The 25,898-nt window shown below is 47.3% G+C and overlaps 1 protein-coding gene across 1 annotated transcript in view; it reads left to right on the forward strand.

Moving 5' to 3' along the window:
* CYP19A1 (cytochrome P450 family 19 subfamily A member 1) overlaps positions 1-25,898 on the forward strand; it is a 332,239-nt gene that overhangs the window by 181,412 nt on the left and 124,929 nt on the right. Inside the window, exons 2-3 of the mRNA XM_069625283.1 lie at positions 1,384-1,552; positions 5,135-5,285. Coding sequence (XP_069481384.1) covers positions 1,384-1,552; positions 5,135-5,285 — 320 coding nt within the window. The remainder of the gene's footprint in view (positions 1-1,383; positions 1,553-5,134; positions 5,286-25,898) is intronic.

Here is a 25,898-nt window from a genome sequence, read left to right on the forward strand (position 1 = left end):
CTCAGAGTAGGCAGAAAAGTCAAGAATGTGCGAATCCTGGATTGGAAAAGGCGTATGAAACGAACCTGCCGTACGTCACGTTAATTAGAGAACAATGATAGAAAGGAATAGTTCGTTGCTTTTTGTAAGCGCAACCTTGTAGACCAGCTGTGCATTAAGTTGCAGCAGGGTGAACTAAGCCGATGTATGTGGTCCCAAACTCGCCTGACCTCACTGCAAATGTTTTCTGTCCCTGCTTAGCCCCTTGCAATGTGTGCAACCCTGAAGCAACTATGCCATGTCATCTCCATGTTTTAGATGCTGTAAATGTAGGATGATTGGTCAGAAAAGTCGGCACATGTGTGCATGCTGTGCATGTGTCCCTTCCCCGCAGATCTAGCGATGGACAGCACCTAGGGTGACCACATTTAAAGAGTAAAAAACCGGGACAGGGCAACTAACATGAAAGTAGGACTAACTCTTGAAAGTGTCTGTCCAGTGGAGTAACTTTGCTGAAAATGTTGGGGGGGACATGACATCTGAAGAAAAGGTGCCCCAGCCAAATGAATGGGGACAAAATGGTGTGCCATGAAAGTTGGGGGGGACAAACATCCCTGTCCCCCCCTAATATTACGCCCATGTGTCTGTCAAGGCACTACACTTCAGTGTTACTGTTCAAATAAACACATATTATAATGAATGTATCACAAACTAAGACTATGTTAAGTTGTAGAATGCAGCCTTTCTCCTGTGTCAGATTGTGCATTCCTGCCTGCCAGCCATAAAGACCGACTACCAAAAACCAGGACCACTGCAGTTTCCAATGGAAACATATAGTCTTGAGAAAGGGGGACAGGGCACCCATGACTGGGACAGTACGTCCTGGCAAAACCGGGACGTCTGGTCACCCTAACAGCACCCGTGCCTGTGGGCCTAGGCGGTGCCAAATGGCGGAAAGTTACCCCCGGGCTCGGGCCGTTTCTGCATCTTCTCGCCCAGCGCTGAAAGCACATTTCTATAGTCTGAAGTCTGGCGTGCCATCTGGAGTTCACGTCACTGCAGAATCCTCAAGGGCACCGCCAAGATAAAAGGCCGATCCACCCCATAGCACCAAAGTGAACCCGAGACTGAATACCAAGGCTGCAAAATGTGGACAAAAGTGTCTTATCTCTCTGTTTTGACTCGAACGTTCTCCAGCCGTGTTCTCGCGCGGAGGCCCACGATATATGTATATGAAAAAAAGAGGGACATTAGAGTAAAGGTGGCGGGCTTTCAACAGAAACAAATCCCCCCACAGGTTGTTGACCTACGCACTTCTTATAAACGCTGTGTAACATTCCTGCCTGCCCATGCGCTGAGTAACATTTCTGCTTGGCCATTTCTTGTTTGTCGCTTTCTGGGAAGCCGGAGGAGATCCTGTGGGGCGAGATGCTTCTGGAAACGCTGAACCCCATGCACTACAACATCAGCCATGTGGTGGCGGAAGTGTCGCCCACCGCCACGGTGTCACTGCTGGTCATCGTGTGCTTCCTGCTTCTTATCTGGACCCACGAGGAAGCTTCGTCCATACCAGGTACTGGTGCGACTGATGCCTGAGTCGTGTGACTGAACAGCCCCAGAACAATAGCCAGGGCTCTTAAACCTGCGACACTCCAGATGTTTTGGACTACTTCTCCCATGAGCCACGCCATTGACTATGCTGGCTACGGCTGATGGGAGTTGTAGTCCAACACATCTGGAGTGCCAAAGCTTGCAGACCCCTGCAACAGGACATGCCATCATGTATTGTTTCACTCTTTTGTGTCTTCTGGCTCCATGACTTCATGACTGTAATGCATGGACCAGCATCACTTATTGACCTGATTCATGGGATTGTTTGCACTGGTGCAAAGTGACTTTGCACTGCCAACACACACCCTGATTCACAGAGTGGTGCAAGGTGTATTTTTGCAGCGCAAAGTGCAAAGCCACTTTTCACTGTGCTAAAAATGCCAAGAATCAGGTCCCTTGTCTCCTAGCAAAGCCATCCACTCTGTTGCGATTGGGGTCTCCCATTGGGGTCCTGGCCGTCTTTGTTATAAAGGTCCACATATGTTTTAGTTTGGGCCATTAAGTGGAACTTGCGCCACCTGTAAGCAGGAACTATTGCATTAGATTACAGATAGGGAGAAATGACACATGAGGAGGGACACAAACATGTAGGCATTGTTTGGTTATTGGCCCACCCATTGACTTCCCATGGCCATGCTCATCCCTATGGCCATTCCCACCCAGTTCATGCCCCTCCCCACCAAACACACCCCTTCAAGGGAACTCTTTGAGCTCCCTTGACTCAAGTCTTGCCATCAAATTTTGCACTAGAAGTTCTTGCCAGTGTTTTTTCAAAGCAGCCTGCTGAGAGTTAATGACTTAATTGGAGCTATAAACCACTTCTGGTGTAATACAAATGTCACCCACATCTGCCTTCAGCCACTCAATGTATAAGCAGTATGTGTCCTTCACTGAAGTCCTGTTACAAACCAGCATTGGCAAAGCCAACCGTTTTGGCTTTTGTATAAGTATTAGGCATTTGCCAGGCACTGCTATTAGATGCCCAGGTACTCGCACCATTTTGCACTTGCTACCATCCATGGCCAGTTAATACCATTACGGTGGTGCCTGGCAGTGCCATTCCCATGCCTACACAAAAGCCCACATTGTTGGCATTTCCAATGCTTGTTTTTTTAATGGCCCCTCATCAGATCCTAGAGGAATTAACAAGACCTGCTGTTCGCCATCTAACTTCAAGGACTTAATGCCACAGAACTGAATGCAGCGTCAAAGTATTATCTAAAGGTTCTATTAAATGACACCACACCATGAGATGGGTTCTCCTCCTCCCACTGCAAGGCTGAGGGCTGTTCAGCTTTTGGTTCTGCCTGTAAGGCATGCACCCATCATAGACGACTTCTGACCTTCTCATCGCATATCCGCAATCCTTTAATTCACTGGCTTCTTAGCCTTTCTTAGCCATTTTCTTCTTTATCACAACGTCGTAATTTTGGTTGTTTCCCCATGTACATTTGTAGGTATAGCTCCACGAAGGTGTGTGTTGGTGTATGTGCGCTAGATATATGCAATACACCAATAGGGAATGCTGGAAGAGGAGTGACGGCATCCACTTGGCTTGCGCCCCTCTCACCTTTCTCGCAGGCATCTGCAGGGCTGGAATTCCGACCCACCATGAAAACCTTGGAATGTGAAACGGTAGCAATGAATTTACCATGTCTGGCTTTGCAATGCAGTTACATTAAAGGCGATTGATTAATGACCAGCGCCTGAACACTATGGGACTGATTCATGGAATTTTTGCGCCGAAAAACAGAGATTTGTGCGCCATTCCGCCCGCAAATCCCTGTTTAAGAAATGGGGATTTGCCGGCAGAATGGCGCACAAATTCCCGTTTTTTGGCGCAAAAATGCCATGAATCAGCCTCTTTATCTTGTCAGGGGGTTGCATATTCAGCACTCTGCGATGCACCTGGCAGACCCATGGGATAGTAATGTAGGGAGGGGGTCTGCAACCTTTGGCTCTCCAAATGCATTGGACTACAGCTCCCATCATCCCTATCCAGGCTAGTCAATGGTGAGGGACCCTGGGAGACTCAGTCCAAAACATGTCGAGAGCCACAGGTTGCGGACCCCTGAATGATGGTTACCTTGGTTACCGTAAACTGTGCTGCTTCTAGGTTTATGCTGACACTGTCCATAGCTATTGCTGGTGCCACACCCAAGTACACCATCGAGCAGAGGGTGACGTGTGCATGGCCGTAACCTGGGTTAGCAGACATTAGGGCCTGATTCATAGAATTTTTTGCACGGTTCACAGTGACTTTGCACTGCTGAAAAGTGACTGCACTGACGACACAAACCCTGATTCATGGAACTGTGCAAAGTGTATTTTTGCACTGCAAAGTCAGTGCAAAGTTCATTTTGTACTGCAAAAATTACTTTGTACTGCAAAAATACACTTTACACAGTTCCATGAATCAGGGTTTGTGTCGGCAGTGCAAAGTCACTTTTCAGCAGTGCAAATTCACTTTGAACCGTGCAAAAAATTCCATGAATCGGGTCCTAAGTGTTTTTGATCCCTGAATTAGTACAATTACACCCCATTAGATATATGCTCCCCTCAACCCACCCAGTACAGAATCCCTGCCCACAGCCACCCTTTATAGCCACCCTCTGGTTCCACCACGGCACCCTCTTTCCACACCATTAGAAGTTTCCCACTAACTGTAAATGTTAAGTACTCTCTGCTAACCTAAGTGGTACCCGGGTAGTAAATGTATGTTGCAAGGACTGCTGCCCCCGCATGATGCATGCATGAAATAATTACTGATGTACTCGGTTGCTTTCCGAAAGCTAGGTTCACACTCAATAAAAACTCAAACCAAGTGGATGAAGCAAGTTGCTTCAGCTGATGAATGATCTGGGCATCTTGAATTCCACACAAGCGATTTATTTCCCTGGTTTCAAGTTCCTACGGCTATGTGGCGCGTGGCACGTGGCACACATGACCTGTGTTTACCTGAAGGCTGCATAGTCCAATAGCATCCATTGTGCTTAAGGGGCCTGATTTACAAAAAAGCATTAAGTGTGCGCTACTCCGTGCTTTTTTTGTGTGAATTAGGCCCATTCGGCGTGGTGCAAAGTCACTTTGCTCTGCTCTGTGAATTAGGCCTGGTGCAAAGTGTATTGTTGCAGTGCAGAGTCACTTTGTCCCGCGCTAAACTTTCTGTGAATTAGGCCCTAATTCTTACTGGCCAATAGCACTTTCTTTTAAAAGGGAGACCAAAGTCTATTGGTCATTACTGCTGTTACCTTCATAGTTACGCTGCATAACATGCCACACCTGCATGAACGGTGAGCGCAACCGTGCAGTCTGCAGCCTGTGTCAACGCAAACCGATGCTAAAAGAGGTTAGAGATGTTTCAGATATAGATTTGGTCATGTGATATTGAGTTTTATGATTGAAGTTTTAGGTGAAGGGTGGTAGGGTGGCCGGTTGTTGCTACATCACAGCTAAGTTGCAGGGCAGTTCCCTAAACAATATGCACACTACTTGCAGAAGCCACAAATCAGAAGCCACCTAAAAGTTGGCCTTGTCTTTGCAGGTCCTGGGTACTGCATGGGGATTGGCCCCCTGCTGTCCTATTTCCGCTTCCTGTGGACGGGCATAGGAAGCGCCTCCAACTACTACAACAACCTGTACGGGGAGTTTGTGCGCGTCTGGATCAACGGCGAGGAAACGCTCATCATCAGCAAGTAGATTTGCTTCTTTGCTTTTTCCACAGAAGGTTGAGCTTACATTTGCTTCTTAAGTTCTTTCGCTGTTGATGGCAGGCAGAGTCAGCCTTGCTAAGATCCCCTGTCTGCCCTCTTATGTGCACTCTGAGGCCCAAGGGCGTGCAGCGCTTTACAAAAATTAAAACAAATAAAGAAATCACACACCAAGCTGAGGGGGATGGGTTTCTAAAGTTGCTCCATCGAACAGCTGAATGAATGGGCCACGGTGCACAGACTGATGGTGGCACCTGTCAATGATCACATGTGAGAATGCTGTTCTTTCATATATTCTGGGGCTGTATTGCAGAAACTGTGCATCTTTGCAAGTGCAATGTTGCAAGATACTGCCCTACTGCAACAATGCACTGAAATAATACTGTTTTTGTACCAGGGCAATGTTTGCCACAGTGCTAATGACAATCCATAACAGCACTAGAGCGCACGCTGCGCTGGGGCAAACACACATTGAAATGATAGGTTTTTTGCACTATGGCAATCAACCCCCCGGGTGCTAATCATGTTTAGGTCCCAGACGATCCGTTCTATCTGTTTGTGTTGTGCCTTGGTGGATAAACTTTACGACACATAAATGGTCGACACACCCAGTTTCCCAATGCACTTTCATGTGTGCATTCTTAGCACAGACCTAGTTAAGGTGAATGCAGGAACCAGGTGTGATATCTTCATCTTTTTCAAAGTTCACAAGTTTAAACCATGGAAAGATATTTAAATTCGGTCTCCATTTCTGGTTAGATAGCTCAGTGGGTTAAGTGCTCACCCTTGCTATCTGTGTGTGACCTGAAATCACAGGTTCAAATGCCAGTGAGGCTGACATAGCCCCTCATCTTCCGCGGTTGTTATTGCTGGGCTTAGGAGCAGGAAGTTTGATGTTCTGGAATGAAACACTATATGAAAAACACAATGGTCCAGATTCTCAAAAACAAGTGCAAATAAAAAACTGCAGAAGATGCACCGTATTTATTTGCGCTTGCTTGAGAAACACTCAGGTCGCCTTATTTTCCAAGGTGACCTGTGCATTTCAATGGAGCAGGACAGCAGCGCAAAAGATGTGCTATCCATCTCTTTACATACATTAGTGTTGGAACGGTTGCTTCTGACACTAATATATGACAGGCTCGCTGCACCAATGTGGTTGCTGGCAGCACATTTTACAGTGACTGGCTTGTAAAGTTCCTCTCATAGAGAAATGTCATCCTAAAATAAAAAGCTTCTATCCCAATTTGATGGATAGAAATGAAATTTTGAGAGCAACAGTTCAAAAAACTGCTGTCACACTTTAAAACAAGAATTGACAAAGGCATGGGTTTGGCTTTGGTTTAAGATTGCAGCAGCTGGATTGGAGTGGCTTGTAAAGGAGGGGAGCGAGCACAGGCAACGTGGGATTGTACAGGGGAATTCATGGGAGAAGGAAGTGGGTTGATAATGATGCTTAGGATGGGAAATAACTGTACCCCTTTTCTCTTTTAAATGCACCAAGGAGATTCTCTGTCAATCATTGCCATGCATCACTGTGTTGTTATAACCAAATGTTAATAAAAACAGATTTAAACAAAAAGATTGCAAAAGCTGGAAAAAAGAGTGATTGCCTGGGCATATGATGGCAGTTCCTGGAAAATGTTTACCTAATACCTCAAGTAAAAACGTCTGGCTTTTGTCATTGCTTGTTTTTAACAGGACTTCAGTGCGTGGAACTGATAATAATCAATGGGCTTGTCATTACTTAACCCCCCTCCACCCTATGCCTGCAACGATCAGATTGAGGGGCATGTGGTTGATGTCTGCACAGTTTAAAGCGCCTGCCTCTCATTTGTGGATTTGAATTGCGCATTGAAATGCACAGGAATGTCCCCTTATTTGCTCAAGAAAAGAGAGCATCTCAGTGTGTGCATCTTAGGTGCACACATATAGGTGGCCTGTATGAATTGGGCTGCTACTCTTTTTGGTGCGAGTGGTGCATTGCTCTAGTACATCCCATCACTTATGGCAATAAAAAGTTTCAAGAATCTGGCACCAAATGTTGCATAGTTACCTGTTTGGACCCCTCGGACATTACTGGCTACATGACATTTGGACATCCCGCCCCTTTCCCCAGATTTCAGAAAAACTCTGTGGGTTTGTGTCTTGGGTCCTTATAAAATTCCACACAGTTTCACCAATCTGCACCAAATGTTGCATAGTTACCTGTTAGGGCCCTCCGGCCATTACTGGCTTTCATACCATTTGGACACTCCACCTCTTTCCCCACATTTCAGCACCTTCACACATGAGACGGTTGCCTGCAATCTGCAAAACATCAATGTCGTCGTAGAAGAGCCGGTCCTCAACCCTAAAATGCATGGTTTCTGGTACATTTGCACTGCAATGCACCCCAACGAACGGCACCATGCCAGGGTGAGGTAACAGGTGGGGAGATAGCAGAGTAGGTAGCAGTATGCAGCAGCATACTAACTCTCGCCTCCCTCCAATGTGTGCTCTGGGGTATTTCAGCCAGCCACAAGCACCCATTTTCAACACAGTTTACTTCAGAGTGCAAATCACATCAAGCGATAAGCAAATCGAAACAGACGCCTATACGATTATTGATTTTCAACAATTGATGAGAGTGTTGCCATGTCTGTCAACAGAACCCGTTCAGAGAACGGGTCCTTTTTTCCTTTTTTCTAATATATATGTATATATATATTAGGAAAGTCCATTTGAGCCAAGTCACACATTTCACAACACTACCTAGTAGCCATCATTGCAAGTTCACCTCCAGTTCTGGAAGGCATTGTGGGTATGCAAATTAGCTCAAATGCAAACCTTTTTCTCCAGGAAATTGTCTTCATCTAAGAGGGCAGTGCTACATTATACATCGCTTAATCTACCCAAGACAGGCACTTGCAAGGCTGCAAGAACAAATACCTACCTGGTTTCACCCTTATTAGGGATCATTAGTGCAGTATAGTCCTAACAGCCTTGTGGTTGGAGTATTTGGCCATGCTCTCACAACACCAAGAAAGGAATGGTGGGTTTAAAAATGTTTGAAAAAAAAAACTTTCACCTGAAAGTAGGAAAGCACATTTGAGCCAAGTCACACATTCCACAACACCACCTAGTAGCAATTGCTGGAAGTTCCCCTGCAGTTCTGAGCCACAACAGCAAGGCATTGTGGGTATGCAAATTAGCTCAACTGCAAACCCCTTTCTCCAGGAAATAAATATATATATATATATACGGCTAGATATGAATATATTGGCTAGATATGATTAGGCCCTGTGGTAATTGTTAACTGCAATGTATGTATTCACTTGGTTTCTATATAGGTGACAGAACATTTTCTCTTCCCGCATTACTCTCATTCAAAACATCGGGCGAGAGCAGGTGTATTGTGCCTCTGTGTGCTTATAGTGCCATCAGCATTTATCAGCACCATAACATCATTTTGCATGTGCTATCATTTAATCTCAAGATGACAAATATGACAGTTTATTGTTCCTTTTTGTAAAATCATTATTTGCTGGCATTGTTTTCTTCGTGTCACTTAAATATAAGTGCCATTCTGCGTGCAAATTCTTGTTTGACGAATGGGGTTTTGCAGGCAGAATGGCAAGCAAGTCCCCGTTTTACACGCAAATAATTCCATGAATCAGAGCCAAAATGTATTGAATTGACAGAAATTGAAAGCAAGAGTCCTTCGCCCATTCCACACAGCGCCCCCATTTCTAGAACCGCAGGGACACATGGATGGGTCATAGGAGAGTTGCGTGTCCATGCTTACTCGCAGACTCATTCTGTTGGGGCTTGTCAAAGAGATGCTCTTTTCTTTGACTCTGATTGCCTCTGCATGCTGTGTAAGTGGATCCGTGAGATACTGTGGCGGCATGTACAGGGATCTGAGGGACATCCGTGTCTAGTGTCTCTCACTATGCGCAAGCGCCGTGTCTGAGGGGACCTCAAGCCTGGGCGGACTGCGAAGCCACCAACAGCCAGTGAAGTAGGTGTCTTCAGCCCTGTTCTAAAGATTTGAAAAGAGTTCCCTCCATATGCATTCCGCCACTGCCTCTATGCACAGAAGCATTGGCACAAAAAGACTTCTGAACCCAATGCTGACGTGGTTGTGTCACCAGGTAGTGATCTCCTTTATCATACACTTTGCTCTGAATCAGTGTGCAGCGCATAGGACAAAGAAATAAACATAACTCGTAACCGTTGATTTAATGTAGTGCTTCTAACCATGCTCACAGCACTAAAGTTAATGCACAATATTACATAGAAAGGAAAACTGATTTGCCCTTCATTGACTTGAACATGTTATCTACAGTCTGAGCACAAACCTCAGCAGCAGGCACCAAACACAGAGAGCTATCTGTCCTGTAGGTGACCATGAGCAGTATACATGTGATTGACTAGTCAGCAGCTATCTTTTTACAACGATGACTGCAAGAGGAATGTGCTGCAGAAAACCTTGCAAGCCCTTTAATGATGCTAATATGTCTTTTGGATTGCTTTGCCTCTGTTGAGGCAGCCCTTGGCTTTAGGCAGACGGAGGCAGCCATGTTTGGACCAGCCCTGAGACCTTTGAAGCTGCTGGCCCACCGGGCTGATGCCCAAACTTTGTAATTGTCAGACTGCCCCTGAACTCAGACATGTGAACGTCAAAGATCTGCAATGGCCAGTGCCTTAAGTGGCCAAAGAAAACGAGCCGGGGCTCATCAAGGGGGCGTGGCCTACGGGGGGGGTCACATGCCCACATTAGGCCACGCCCCTTAACAGGCCCTGTCTTAATGGGTTACAGACATCCCCTCCCCACCCGCCAGGCAGCCCTTTGCAGAGATCAGCACCCTCTCTCCAGAGCACCCTCTCCCCTATGCATTTATTAACAAAAGGGATGCCTAGCAGGGGACAGCGCCTCACCTTTTCAGATTAAGCGATTGCTGCATCTCTTTGCTAAAGAAATGCCTGTGGAGGGCCAGCACCACCATTGAAGCTGAAAAGGCGAGTCCGCTGGAAACCAAGGACTTTTTTCCTAAAACCTGAAGCACACGCCAATGAGCAGGAACTTGAGGTTTTAGAAAAAAAATCCTTGGGCTTTAGCGAGTGGGGCTGCCAGGGGACAGGAGGGAGCCCCGGCAGTGCCCCGTCTGAGAACCATATTACTGAGCGTGCCAGGCACAGGCACAGCCAGGATTGTCCTACAAGTGGGGCCTGAAGCTAATGTAGTTGGACCCAACGCACTGACATTAACATCTGCAAATACCCAAACGGTGCTGCTGAGTGGGCATGTTCAGATTTTGGATGGACCTCACCCATTCATGTCCTACCCTGGTGCCAGGGCTCTGTCCCGGCTTGCCCCCGACCCACTTAAAGCCCTGACCGCAGCAGCCACCGTAGCAAACATGCCTGCCATTTCCTGATGCACGGAAAATAAGCACATTCGTTTGACATAATACAGTGTAGCTGGGATCTGAATACATACCCACACCGGTAAGAGGGGTTCCAGCAAGGAACCAGAGGGTGTGGTTTCCGGTATGCTTCCTGCGCAGCATGAGAACTCCTCTTAAAGGTGCAGGCTGAAAAACGGACGCATGCAGAGCAAAAGCGCGGGAAGCCATTTTCTGTACTTCCCCCCCGTAGAACCAGTAGAACAAGCCTGTTACTCCTAGCACATCTATTTGACACATAAGCAAATGGGGTAAGATGCTGAAGGGTCATACATAAAGTGAATTGCACCACATTCCGCAGATACCACTGGTCATGGTAAAATACTACCCTGCCGCCCATACCGCTCTGCCAAAGAGATGGCGTGGTGCATTGTGCATGCCACTCACGGTAATGATGTATACAGTGTTCATTCTGCGGTAGTAGAAACTAATCACCCGCAGAGATTTGATAGTGAGAGAAACCACACAAAGAAACCACTTCGTCATGAATGCGTGCTTGCAGCACACAGTTTGCCTTGCTGCAGCTCACCTGTTAAACACATTTTAAGTGCAGCGTGTTGTTGCGTCCTGCCCTTCTTTATTAATCCTTTAGAGATTTATGAAGCAGTTCATACGGGATTCTCCCATTTTCTAAGCACCATTATAATTATGTTAATATACATGGCCCTTTGCTGGGCATTTATTAAGTATGGAATGATGTGGAAAGAAGGTTCCCCGAAATGATGACCCTTGTAAATAGGCTGACAATGATCAATTAAAGCAAATGTCATCTGTTGGAAGACTGCACCAATGATTCGAGGCTAGTGGAAGAAATGAAGAGTCACCAAAAACCTCGGACTGTCCTGAGATAAAAATCCTCCCTTCAAAATCTGCAGCAGCTGTGGTCAAACAGGACACCTCCGTGCCATGGATGGGCAAAGGAAAGTGGTTATAACCCAATAGTACCCGGCCATGTGAGAGTGTGGGGGGGTGGCATCCTCTCAGCCAATGAGGAGGCTCGGGAACAGGGGAATTACCAGACGGTAATCCCCCGCTCAGAGCCGCCTTATGGCTGGAGGCTGTCATCTTCCCCCGCTGGGGAATGAGGTAAGTGCTCCGTACCCCTCTCCACGCCCCCTCCACAGATTTCCCTTCCCTCACCCCCTTCTCTCCACTTACCTGTTTTTTTGCTCCTCTTCGGGAGCAGGCACACTGGAAACAGTTTTGTCTCCAGCGCGTCCGCTCCCGATATGTGAAACGCCACCATGGAAAGGAAGTGGGGACTTCTCTCCCTTCCATGGCAGAAATTATTTTGTTTACTTTTTTCCTTTTTTTTTAATGGCCACCATGGAAAGAGAGATGGGATAATGTATGGTCCCTTCTCCCTTTCAATAGCGGCCATTTTGTTTGTTTATTTTTTAAAATTATTTTCAATGGCCGCCATGTTTTACGGGCCAGAGTACTAATTGAAATAACCCCCTGGCAGGGGGTGGCATTACCACTTCAACTAACATATAACTGTGGGCACCGCGGCATTACCTGAAGTGGTAATGCCCCCCCCGCTCGGGGCTTATTGCTTCATTAATCACTATGAGCTTACACGCTCCCTGACCTGACCTCGAACACGAACACTTACCTCTTCAGTGGGGCTATATTTTCCTCAGTGGCTTCTTTGCAGCCAAGGTACATACATCCATTATAACATCTAAGTTGGGGACTTCGGGCCGCATGACTCAAAGTGTGTTTGAGGGAATCCGGATTTCTCTCGGGATGATGGAGTGGGTTTTCAGAGTTTGGGGACCTTTATTTGCTAATAGTTACCATGTGAGACTCTTCAACCCTGAAAAATAGGTAGGACCATCCACAACTTACCAGTGGCAGATTTAGCAGTCTGACCAGGGACAAAGCCCACAGGTCCCCCCAGCTCAGCCTCTCTCACCTCAAAGGGAAATAGCCCGGGCTACACAGGGCCAACCACTGAGATCTCGCCTCTGACATTCTCACCCGCAAACCATTTACAACAGGAGGTGATTAGTGATGTCAATAAGTAAATTGCAGCGACCTTTACTGTGGCACTTAAAATGCTGGGATTGCTGACAGATTAGACACTGGTGGGGTGGGGCTTGACGAAATAGCTGCAAGCAGCAATGACCCTGCCATGCATTTAAATTCACCTTGTGTCTTGAGGGGATTTTTTTTTAAAGTTTCTTATTGATTTGCCTGCTGGAAATTTGTATGCTTCCGTTCAGGATGGGGAAAATAAAGATACAAAAATTGGGTAATTTTCCATGTCCCGCGGAGTGGAAAAAGTGGCACGCAAAGCATTTACCGCCACTTTTTACACTGCACATGATTTTGCATAATTTGGCAGGCAACGTTGAAGAGCCGAGCAGACTTAAAACCTTTGCTTGCTATTTGAGGTCCACCTACCAAATCTGCTTAGCTTTCAACCAGCATGCATTTTTATGCTGCAGGAAAACCAATTGATTCCTGTAGAATCCACCAGACTTTTACATATGTTAAAAGCAGGCAGATTCCAAACGAGTCTATTGTAGATGGATCACACAATCTTTAATTTAGGGTAGCAATTGCGACTATTTGTAGACACATAGCGGAGAAGTGAAGAGTAAAGTTGACTTCACTCGTGTTTTACTTTACCATTTACTTTTCCACTAGCTTGTGGAGACAATAAAAATTGCCCAGAGGGGACTTTTTGCACAAAAGTGCAAACAGAGGTGAACCCGTCTGTGCAACTTAGGATTCAAAACAAAATGACCCCATACACTTTTTGATCAACATGTTTCTACAATCACCAATACATTGTCAGATTGGTTTATCATGTCACTTGGGCACACTAAAAGCCATGTGTACAAAACAGACTATTATTTTAGGTCATCAAACCCAAACATGAATACATATTTGTACCAACTTGTGCTAGGAAGATACCTGGTCAAGTACCTACATTTCAGACTAGGCTCGAATTCCCGCTTCACCATGTCACCAAAGTGTGTGATCTGTGCATCGCCCTTACCTGCCAGAATTAGGTGCACTTGGGGAGTGTTTCAATTCCCAGTGTACACTATTCCAAAAAAAGCTTCTCTCAATATTTAATAGACTAGTGTTGCTTTATATCTAATAACAGTGACCCTTCATATTAACCATACATAGCAACAGATGGGTCCAAATGTGTGTTGCCCTGTGGATATTGGTTACATTTCCAAATGCTGTTGCTGTAGCATCATGACTCTCTCTCCAGTGTAGTAGCACTGCTTCACACCTTCAAACCTTACTGCAAAACTACAATTGTTTGCTTCAAAATGCCATTAAGACTCAAACTGTCCCATTCCATGCTGCAGTAGTCTGGGTGGGTTTTATACAAAAATAATGAGCACGCTTTGCAGCATGAGTCCTCTTTTTTTAGGGGTTTGTTGGAAAAGGACTAAGTACAGAAAGAGCCAAAAAAAGGGGGGTTTTCCAACAAACTACCTTATCATATCCTCACCGGAGGTCACATACCTGGTCTCAGACCAAATTCATGTATTCATAGACCATCAGTCTTTTAACAAATATAAAGAGATGGCAGGCTCAATTTTAACAAAATTAACTCATCAATTTATTATATTTTCTTACAAAAACCGACCGCTTGGTCACATTTGCAAAACTCATTATGCATAAAAAACACAAATAAAAGAGACAATTGATCAATAATTTGAATCTTGTGTTTCGTTCACACAATGCTTGATAATCAACAGTAGTGTTGTTAGTAACACATGGGTGACTTTAAATTAGCCAGGTCTTATTTTGCTAAACAGTCCCCAAAATCTTTGTGTCTGGGTGGGTCTGTCATTCATAACTAGATACCCAGACCCTAAGCCCCTTCTATGCTGCCTGCGGGGAGTAGACACAGTGTTCAGGGGCATATTTTAGGAGGGCACTGTAGCTGAGATGGAGCATGGGCTGAGGCCCTCGTTGCTCAATCCTTTCAGAGGCGAGGAGGCATCGTCCTCGATTCCCTCCAGCTAGGCCATGAAGACGTGGTGGCGGTGCGTTGACCTGGTAGTAAATGGGGATGGTGGTAAGGGGGAGTGGATGGAAGGTGCCTGTGGGGGAAATTTGAAGAGGGAGGGGGTGGAATGGAAAGGGGAGAGCAGATGGGAAGATCAGTAGATTGCTGTTTCCACATTACCCGTCTTCTTTCTCTTTTGCTCTGGGTTGGTGCGGATTTTCTAGGTCAGTGTATGCATATTTGTTGAATAAAAGGTGCACACATTTTATTCTTTGGGAATGGTTCATTGGGATTCGCCTCACAGGCTCTTGTTAGAGATCAGCAGTGAACAGGTTTAATTTTTCATGCTGTGCCAAAGTCAGTTGTCCTTCTGGGACGGGGAGAGTGAATGGAAGCTAATGAGAGTAGAGGATTGCGTGTGGGAAGGATGGGGGCAATGGAAACAAGATGACGTGTCGCAACACAGGTTCGATCCCCCGGTCCCGTGCTTAGAAACCTCTGGGTATTGAGCGTGTTATAAATAACCAATTATTATTATAATATAATTATACTTCAAACAAGGTGAAGTTATCAACATTAAAGTGAATACATTAGCAGGAAACCCCTCATCCCCCATGCTACGCGACCTAAAATTAACTCTTCTAGGAAGATAATATGCTAATCTGACAAAATGAACGACACATGATTCGTTGGATGGTCTAAACAAAACAAACTCGTGGATGTGTATGTATCTTCAAAGCAGTGTCTATGAGCCAGCGCCCTAGTGGAAGCATTCCTAATTCTGCAGCGCCCTCTAGTGGAAATATGGTCGAATACTGCAACTCTTGGAGGGAAATACGTTGCCTTCTCATTCAGAAATACAATGTTGAATAATCAACTCTGCTTGCACACTACAGTTATTACTTCTTGCCTTATGGGGTCTCTTACAAGGCACGCATGTATCATTCTTGGTGTTGTGTACCAATTAAGGAAAGTTTCAGAGTAATGCAGCAAGTCTTTTAGACCACGGGGTCGATTCACAGAACTTCTTACCGTTTGCAGGTTGATTAGCAGATGTAAAACGCCCTTGGGCAAAATGTGACTGTATCATAAAATAACAAGGCCATCTGTGATCAGTTGCGGTGAGAATGTGTCTGCGCAAATTGCAGGCTGTGCAATTTACGCATGTCCGGATCTGCAACTTTTTGAAAGGAAGCTACCTTTATTCACACCAAATTTGCATGTTGAATATCTGGTAATGGCCAGCCAATGACAATGATCAGAAATGCACCTCTAGCATCCCAATTCTAAACAAATAGCAAGTCACTTACTCTTGTAGAAATGAAACTAGCACACGTCACATTTGGGGCCCAGAATGATCAGCAGGGAGAGATTAAACTTTTTTTAAAACATGTTTCTCTGAGAGCCCAATGTTCACTGCAATTTTAGGAAAACGTATTAAAAGAGTTGTGTTTACCTTTCTCCTGTCCATGTCCAATTTTACTTGCATGGTCTTAAACCTCATGATTTGCTCTTTTGTTGGTGAATTCAGTCAATTTCTTGGTGCAAAGTAAGGTATGTGCAAATTGCACACAGTGAATATGCTTTTCTTTGTGATTTGAGCGTGCTTACATGTTAAGTTATGTTATGTAAATGTGTATATGTATAGCACATTTTGTAACATTGGTATGACCTCACAGCGCTGTAGGTTGAACGACCTTGTGAACCGTAGTCCAGGTCAGTGGAGAGAGTAGAGTGGCATAAAGTACTAGGGGGCACTCAGTATGTGTGCAGCCAGTGCGGTTTGCGTGGAGCTGGCTGCGTTCTAATGCTAGGTCCTGTGCAGCGTTTGTGAGAGATCAATGGAATGTGTGCAGCAAGGTGGTTGGACTCTGAGTCTGCATTCTGGCTGCGGAGACGCCTGTATAGGGGATTACGTGTGCAGTTAGGCCAATCTTTTTCGTGGGGTATAACTGTGTTCTAACAGACTGTTGAGCTGTTCAAGGAGTAGTGTAGGTATGTGTGCAGCTAGGCCGAAATTGATCGAGGGGTATAGCTGCATTCTATTGTTTGCTGGTGTAAAGTGCAGTGTGAGCATATTGTTAGGAGTGAGTGAGTGTCTGTGCTTACTGGTAGGAGGCCCATATTCCAGGCTACTTTCCGGAGCCTGATGAGCTGGTGGTGCCTGTCCTGGTGGTTCGTAGTAGTTGATCTCCGAGAGAGATTCTCTGGCTGGTGCGTTCTCCCAGATACTCTTCCAAGGGCTTGGTTTTTGTGTAATGCTCAGGGCTGGTGTAGTGGGCAGTGCGAATGGGGGCGCAGGGGGGTGAGCGGTTGGGATTGCCGGCTACCGTGATCTGACTGTTCCCACTTTGAGATACTGACATTCTAGCTGGAATCTGGCTGGTGGAGGAGGGTTCGGCGGGCCAGGGTGGTCCTTTTTCTGGCTTAAGGAAAAAGGTTTTCAATGCTTTGCGGAATGCCATGTAGTCCTGGTTGTGGCGAATGTGGGAGGCAGTGAGTTTCACAGTGTTGGAGACAAGGTACAGTAGGCAGACCCTCCAATCCTGGCTTAATTGGAGGTTGGAATCACTAGCAGGAGGGCAGTGCTTGACCTTAGGGTGCGTGTTTGGAGGTAGGGCCTAATCTTCTCTTATAGGTATGCCGGCCAGTCTTGTCCACTGCTCGGTGGGTGATGCATAAGGTTTTGAAAGGGGCCCTGTGTCCAATAGGCAGCCAGAGAAGGATGCGGAGGGCGGGCGAAATGTGATCCCATCATCCTAGTGCAAGAAAGAGTCTGGTGGCTGCGTTTTGGATTCTTTGGAATTTGTTAAGTTGGTATGCCGGTGCACCCAAGTAGATGGAGTTCGCATAGTCCATTCTGGACATGACAATGGGCATAATAGCGGCCAGTCTTTATGGGTAGGAGAGGTGAGGGAAGATGGGTTTCAGCAGCCTGAGGTGGTAGTGACAGGATTTAGATACATTATTGACCTGATGGGACATGGTTAGGCCCGAGTCCATTGTGTAGCCAAGGTTTTTAGCTGTGTTGGAGGTAGGGGGAGGAGTGCTGAGGGAGGGGGGCCAAGGGAGTGTTGTAGCAAACCATGATCTCAGTTTTCCCTGGGTTCAGGAGGAGGTGGTTTCTTCTCATCCATAGGTCTATATCTCAGAGGCAGGCTGCTAGTTCAGTTCATGGATTGGAGCTTGTTTATTTGGGATTTTAAGGATAATTTGGGCGTCGTCAGCGTAGTTATAGCAAGGGAGGTTATGCGAGTGGTGATCCTTGGCAGCGGTGTCATGTAGAGGTTGAAAAGGAGAGCTGAAAGGCAGGCCCCTTGGGGTACTCTGGTGTTCACAGGGCGCACGATGGAGAGAAAAGGGGGAGGTGGAGTGATTTGTTTCCTGTTGTTGAGGAACGAGGCAGTCCAGTTGAGTGCCGTGTCTCGGATTCCTAGAGAGTGGGGTCAGTCAAGGAGGATTGAATGGTTAATGGTTAATAGTGTCAAAGGCTGCTGAGAGATGGAGGAGAACAAGTGCAGCGCATCCTTCAGAGTCTGCATGGAGTTTGAGTTAAATATTTCAAAACAGGTAGCCCATCAGATCTAGATCAGTGTGGTTTCTGTTGCGTGGCGTGGCCGGAAGCCTGATTGAGCGGGGTCTAGCAGGTTGTTAGAGTTGTCTGCTAAGAGGTTGAGCTGAGAGTATGCAGAGCAGTCAATGAATTTCATCAAGAATCGGGTGTTGGAGATGGGCCTGTAATTGACTGGCTGGAGGGGGGTGCAGGCACGCCTTTTTCAGAAGGGGTTTGACATGTACTACTTTGAAGGGTTCTGGGAAGATGCCGGAGCTGAGTGAGTCATTGAGTATGGACCTCCCCTCTTCTCCTGCACGGTGGAGGTGAAGATTTCTTCGAGGGGAGAGGTGGGACAAGGGTCAAGGGGGGAACCTGAGGGTCTGCTGCTGCACAATAGTTTTGAAACTCCTCGCTTGAGATGGGGTTGAAGGAGTTGAAAAATGGCACTATGGGGGCGGGGATAGTGGAGTCTCAAGGAGTAAGGGTTTGGCAAGGGGGGAGAGTTTGACATTTAGGATGGCCGCCCTGTCTAGTGCCGTGTTGTGGAAGTGTCGGGAGAGGGAGTTGCAGAGCGTTTGCATGGACGTGGTCAGGGTGCTGGTTCAGGATGGCTTCACGTATTATGAGATGATCCCTTGAAGCTCCTTGCTGCTTCTGAGGCAGTTCAGGATCCTTTTGTTGTAGTATGCTTTTTTTGCCTTTCGGATCTCAGATATGTAGTTACAGTGATGGTGGGTGAACAAAGACTTGGTAAGACGAATTTTGGCCACTCGCCATTTTCGTTTGAGGGAGCGATTATGGGTTTGAAAGTCTTCAGGTGGGGCGTTAATCATTTGGGGGTAGGTTCTATGCAGGTGCCAGCAGGGTGGGAATGGGTGGGAGGGAGAGTGGCTCTGTAAGCCAGGAGTCAAAGGATACGATAGGTAGAGGTCTATCTGAGGTTGGGAGTTCGCATAGCAGGGTTTCCGCCAGGTCCGGTAGTACCTTGACCTTGTTCCAGCATTTTTGGCCATGGGGGAGACAGGGCAGCCTTGTATGGAGGGTGCGGTGTGTGAACAGAGAACGGTAACGCTGAGTGGTCCGTCCAGATGAGGGGTTTGGGGCTTAACACTGAGACGAGGTTGGAGGAGATGAAGATTGCATCAAGGGTGTGGCCTCTAGTGTGGGTGGGGCTTGTGGTATGCCGGGACAGGTTGAGTGCCTCTAGACTGTCAACTAGGGGTTGGGTCATGGGGTTGTTGGGCACATCAAACCAGATATTGAGGTCGCCCAGTAAAGTGAGTGCTGGGGGGGTGATCAGAGTGGTAGCTAGTGAGTCGCAGAGATTGTTGGCAAAACGTCTGTCGTATCCAGGTGGCCTGTGGATGAGTAGGAAGCTGTGTGAGAGAGTGGGTTGTAGTGAGCGTCTCACTAGAAGGGATTCGCAGTTAGCTGTGCTTGGCTGGGTTTCAGTGAGGGAGATGGAGATGTGAGGTTTTGTGGAGTATGGTTATTCCACCACCTCTGGAAGTTCTGTTGTGGGAGATTAGCGAGTAGTCAGGTGGGAAAACCTTGTGCATGACTGGTTTGAAATCATCTGCGAACCATGTTTTGGTGAGGAAGATGAGATAGGGATTGTTAGAGGATAGGCGGTCAAAGATGCTGTCTCTGTTTTTGGCCACAGAGCGGGCATTGAATAGGAGGCAGGTGACTTTATGGGATGTGGGGGTTCCCCTGAAGCTCGAGGCCGCATGGGCTCGGCTGGACTGAGTGGCCGGTGGTGAAGTGTCGTTCGCAGGGATGCGGGGTGGTGAGGTCAAACTTGGCAGAGAAGTGGTGGTGGTGATTGAGGTCTGGGATGTTGTTTGAGGGTGTGGTGAGTGAGTGAGTTGGGTTGGGTTGGGATTGGGAATAGTGAACAGGCAGTGGCTGGTTTGCGTGAGATCAAAGGGAATGGATCGGGAGTAGGGAGATGGGTGGTGGGTGGTGCTGGTGGGTATTACCCAAATTGACCTTTTACAATTGACCTTTTACAATTGACCTAATTATAGTGGTCCTAATTGACCTTCTGGACAATTGACCTTTATATTATTTTAGTTATTTCATATATGTGTTTGGTTGGTTTTGGATTATAAATAATATAAGGGGATTGGGTGGGTGGTTGTAGGGGGTTACCCCCCGCATATATGTCCTAATAGACCTTCTAAATTAGGTCAATTCTCCCGAGGTCAATTCTCCAAGGTCAATTGTGAAAAGGTCAATTAGTATACAACCGTGCTGGTGTGGTGTGTGGGATCCAGCTAGCTGATGAGCGGGGTCGGAGTCTGGTGGGAGGAGAAGGTGTAAATGTGTTAGACAAGAGGTCATGTTCAAAAAGGGAGAGTCAGGGAGTGGCAAGCAGGGTGGTGCTGACAGCTGGGCTGGGGATGTGGGTGGGAGGTGTGAAGCAGGCGAGGAGAGGCAAGAAGATTTGAGGGTGAGGGCCGGCTTCTGTTCCTGAGCTTTGTGTGCTTGGGTGCAAGAGGTGTGTGTGAGAGGGTCAGGGGGTCAGAGGGAAAAAGAGCTGAAGCGACAGTTCAGGACGGAGCAAGGCATTCCGTGCTGAGATATGGGAAAGAGGTGGAAGGCGGAGGTCTGCGGATGCCGGGTGAGTGGATATCAAGGAGAGGTGGGAGGGGCGTGTGGGTGTGTGAGGGTAGTAATAGCATGGGCGTGGTGAGGGCGGGGGGCCTGACTGGGGGATTAGGGGTGTGTGGTAGTGTATGTGGGTTGAGGCTAACTAGAGCGTGCAGGGTTTTCGTGGAATGGAGGCAGGAGGTGCAATGGCACGGATCATAGGTGGAAGTGGGGAGGGTGTGTGTTTCGGTGGAGGGATTGGGTTATTGGTGTAATTTGAAGCTCCCCACATATGAATGTTTGATGTGGATTGAAGTGTGGATGTCCTTGGAATTCTGGCTAAGGGGTGGAGGGATGAGACCAGGTGATTGATCTGGGAGCGGAAATCGTGGGGGAAGGTGCAGAGGTTGCAGTAGTGGTGTTGAGGTTGTGTTGTTTGGAGTGCCAAAGCGCTCCTCTGGCTTGAGAGCTGGTTGTTGCGCTGTGTGTAGGGGGGTGGTGAGGGCCATACTCAGCAGTTGGCCGGAGGCAGAGGGTGGGTGTGAGGGGATGTGTGCGGTGGTGTGAGGGAGCAGGGCAGGGAGGGGGTGTTTCTTTGTGCACCAGATAGCTCCTCTGGCCTGAGAGTGGGCCAGGGTGTGGTGGGAGGAGGAGGGGAGTGAAGGGTCAGGATGTAGGAGGATTCCAGTGCCGGGGATGGGAGAGAGGGAGGTGATGTGGCATGTGGACAGGGTTTGGGAATGCGGGTGCTAGTATGGAGGTGGTGGGCCAGTGGGGGTGCTTTTTGTCATGCCAGAGGGATACTTATGTTTGTGGGTAGACATGCATGTGGTGTGTGGCTGTGTATGGGAGTGATCCTCTGGAGGAGAGTGATGTGGATGGATGACAATTTTGGGAGCGGAACGTGGTCTTGGTTGTTGCTGTGTTCTTGACAGAATGTGATTGCTGATCATGGTCGTGTGGGGCAACATAGCACCTGGATGTGGGAGAAAGCACCTATAATACGGCACCACAGCAAATATAATAACACCTAGATTTGGGAGACCTGGATAGTGGGAGAAAGTGCCAAAAATGGGGACACTAGAGTAGATGCAATAACACCCAGAATAGGGATACTTGGATAGTCGGAGAAAGCACCTAAAATGGGGACACAACAGTAGATGTAATTACACACAGAATAGGGAAACCTGGACGGTGGGAGAAAGTGCCTAAAATGGGGACACAACAATAGATGCAATTACACGCAGAAGAGGGACACCTGGATGGTGGGAGAAAGTGCCTAAAATGGGGACACAACAGTATATGCAGTAACACCCAGAATTGGGACACCTGGATAGTGGGAGAAAGCACCTAAAATGGGAACACAATAGTACATGCAATTACACCCATAATAGGGACACATGGATAGTCAGAGAAAGTGCCTAAAATGGGGACACAACAGTAGATGCAGTAACACTCAGAATTGGGATACATGGACAGTGGGAGAAAGCGCCTAAAATGGGGACACGACAGTAGATGCAGTAACACTCAGAATTGGGTGTAACGCTCACCTGGTATCCACGGGGACGTCACCCAGCCTGTTGTGACCTCTTACGACCTCTAACCCTTCCCTGGAGGCTATTTGACTGGAGACTGGGCCTGAAACACAGGATTGGTAGAGTTTAACTCCCTATTGTCTCTGTGTGCTTGAACCCCTTCTTACCCGGGGTCCAACCCTTCCCTTTGATCCACAGCTCACCTTGTTTTCTTGGATAGTGTGCTCTCCGTCCTGCCTTCAATGCAGGGGCGTGTTGATTGATGCGGGCTCGTTGCTGCCTAGTTACTTCACTGGCAAGAGTCCGACAGGTAAGTATAATGAGTCTTTTGAACAGTTCTCTAACTTTATTCCTTTCCTTCCTTAGATGATGGCTGGCGTCCGGGGGTGGCGGCGTGCTGCTGAGATGAGTAGCGCTGAAGGTGAGTGAGAGCGCGATGCGCGATGCACCCCTTTCATATATGCATTAAACTGAGTTCTTTTTCTGTGTCTTTTAGGTGCCGCGACGTTTTCAGCGTGGATGCCGGTTATGAAGAACAAATGCGGTGGGTAAGCGCGGTTGTGGCGCCTCTAGATGTTTCCATGCTAACCTGGAGTGTCTTTTCCCTCTTGCAGATGGATGAGAAGTTCCGGAGACAGAGTTCCCCCAGAGCGGCTGGGATTCAGGTAAGCGTTTGAAGCTCATACAGTATTTAAAAATAAGCGAAGATTTGCAGAATGCTTACTAAATGCCTTTTTTCTGTTCTTTTCCCTTTTCCTTAGGAAGCGGCGTGCCGGGATGGGAATGACGCCGCTGTAGATAGAACAGAAGGAGCGATGACTGATGGGCAGAAGCACCTCAAGGTAAGGCTGTTCCTAACGGTGTTCTTGTTCTTGCAGGAGCTGACGCAGAAGAAAGATGCAGGCCTTCTGGAGACCGATCCGAACACGGTGAGTGTCACGCTGCAGGTGCAGAAAACGCAAAGCATGTTTCTCAGCCTGGGTATGACTTAAGTAGTCTCTGGGTATCCCAGGTGCCTCTGGGCTGAACCACACCCAAAAGACTAGACCGCACATGCAGTTCTGGGAACCGAAATATGTGGGGGCATCCATCTTGTCCCCATCAATGCACTAAAAGTGAGTGAGTCTGGTGCCACAAGCGCCAAGTTTGACTCCAAGTGGGTCGTTGGAGGGATGGAGAGGCCCTTGAGGGCCATGTAGGTGATCGTGGCCTGGCTCCAGCCTGACATCTTGGAGGGCTGGGGACATGAGGGGCAGGAATCATGACAGCACTCCCCCCCAAGGCCCCTCTCAAGGTGGCTCTTCTGTCTGGTTTGGTTGGATGGTTTTGATGAAATCGTCTAAGCAAGCGAGGTACATGGATGTCTCACAAGGCTCCCATGTCCTGTCTTCTGGACCATACCCCTTCCAGTCTACTAAGTAGTATAATTTGGATCTGATGTACTTTGAATCTAGGATGTCCTTTACTTCGAATTCTGGCTCCCCGGCGAATACTACTGGCTGCGGTGGCGTTGCTACCCGGGTCCCAGGTTGAACAGGATTAAGGAGAGACACGTGGAACACAGGATGAATTTGCATGTTTGACGGCAAAGCTAGTCTGACCGCCAGAGGATTTATCACGGAGGTGACGGTGAATGGACCCAGGTATCTTGGACAGAAAGTTCGGGCTCCTTTAATGGACACGTGTTTAGACGCCAGCCAGACTTTGTCTCCCACTTGGTAGTTGGGGGCCTTTGCTCAGTGTTGATCAGCAAACTTCTTTTGGCGATTCCTAGCTTGAAGTAGGTGTTAAGCTGCCCTTTTAAAGGTTTGAGAAATGGTTGTGTGCAAGGTTTTGACTGCTGGCATTTCCAGGGTTGTAGGAACGTCCAACTCAGAAGTACGAGGGTGCCTGCCATACATGGTATAAAAGGGTGTCTGCCCAGTGCTGGTGTGTAGGGAATTATTATAAGCATATTCAGATATCCATAATAGGTCAAACCAGCTTCCTTCAGCTTGGTGTAACATGCAACGCAGATACTGCTCGAGCGTCTGATTTTTCCTCTCAGTTTGACCATCTGTTTGGGGATGGTGACTGGTGGATAGCCGGATGTCAATCTGGGCCATAAAGCAGCATCTTCTCCAGAAGTTAGATACGAATTGAGTACCTTGGTCTGAGACCAAAACTGAAGGAAACCCATGGAGCCATACAATGCCTTCAAGAAATACCTTTGTCAGAGTGGAAGCATTTGTGAGCCCCTTAAGAGGAATGAAATGTGCCATTTTTGAAAATAGGTCCACAACCACAAGAATAGTGTTAAACCCTTGACTGGGTGGTAAGTCAGTAATAAAATCGAGGGTGCTAGTGGGATTTCCAATGGTTGTAATATCCCAGCCGGTTTCTGCTTGGATGACTTGTTTTGAGCACACACTCCACAAGATAGGATGAATTGGATAATGTCTTTACGCCACGTGGGCCACCAATAATTTCGTTTTACCTTGGCTAGGGTTTTAGCGATTCCGGGGTGGCCGTCGATCAAGGAATCATGGTAACCGGAAATGGTTCTTGGTTTGGTAAGAATAAACGATTCCTGAAGTAGGGCAACTGATATTTTATCATGTAATGTTCTCCTTGTGCACTCCACACTTGTAATTGCTCCGGACTCATCAGGTTTTGGATTTCTTCATGTAATTCTTTCTGAGTTACGTTTGCTGTGATTCCTAGGAGCTTGTCACTCGCGATGATTGCTATTGGGTCAGGGGTCTGAATCCCTTGCTCTTCCACCCCATAAGGGAAAGGGCATTGGCCTTCCTGTTTTTTACCCCTGGTCGAAATGTAATCACATAGTCACATATTCAGCAAAAAAAGAGCCCAACGTAGTTGCCGTGAGGTTCGGGCCTTTGCCGTTTTTAGGTACTGGAGGTTCCGGTGGTCAGTTATTATGGTGATTGTGTGTCTGGCGCCCAAGAGGTAGTGCCGCCATGCCTTAAAGGCTGACTTAATGGCCAGGAGTTTTTTTTATCTGTGATAGTGTAATTGAGTTCAGAGGGTGTGAATTTACACAACCAGAAGGCAACAAGGTGTAACTGGCCCGTTTCGGGGTCCTTTTGTGAGAGGACGGCTCCCATAGCCATGCTTGAGGCATCCATTTCCACCAGGTATGGGAGATTGGGGCAGATGTGAATCTTGCTTTGAGTTCCTGGAAAGCCTCCTCGGCTTCTGTTGTCCACTGGAACTTTTTGTTGATTTTCCTTATTAATGATGTGATGGGATGCACGATTTGCGAAAATCCTGGGGTGAACCGGCGGTAGAAGTTTGCAAAACCCAGCATACTTTGAACCACTTGAATAAATTTGGGGATGGCCAGTTCAGGATAGCTTCTACCTTGTGTACATCCATTCGGATTCCATACGGGCTGAGAATAAAGCCCAGGAATTCCACCTCGGAGACGTGGAATGAGCACTTTTCGAGCTTAGCGTAGAGCTGGTGTTGACGAAG

The sequence above is a fragment of the Ambystoma mexicanum genome, chromosome 11 (assembly GCF_040938575.1).
Source record: "Ambystoma mexicanum isolate Mex_15411 chromosome 11, UKY_AmexF1_1, whole genome shotgun sequence".
NCBI classification, from domain to species: Eukaryota; Metazoa; Chordata; class Amphibia; order Caudata; family Ambystomatidae; genus Ambystoma; species Ambystoma mexicanum.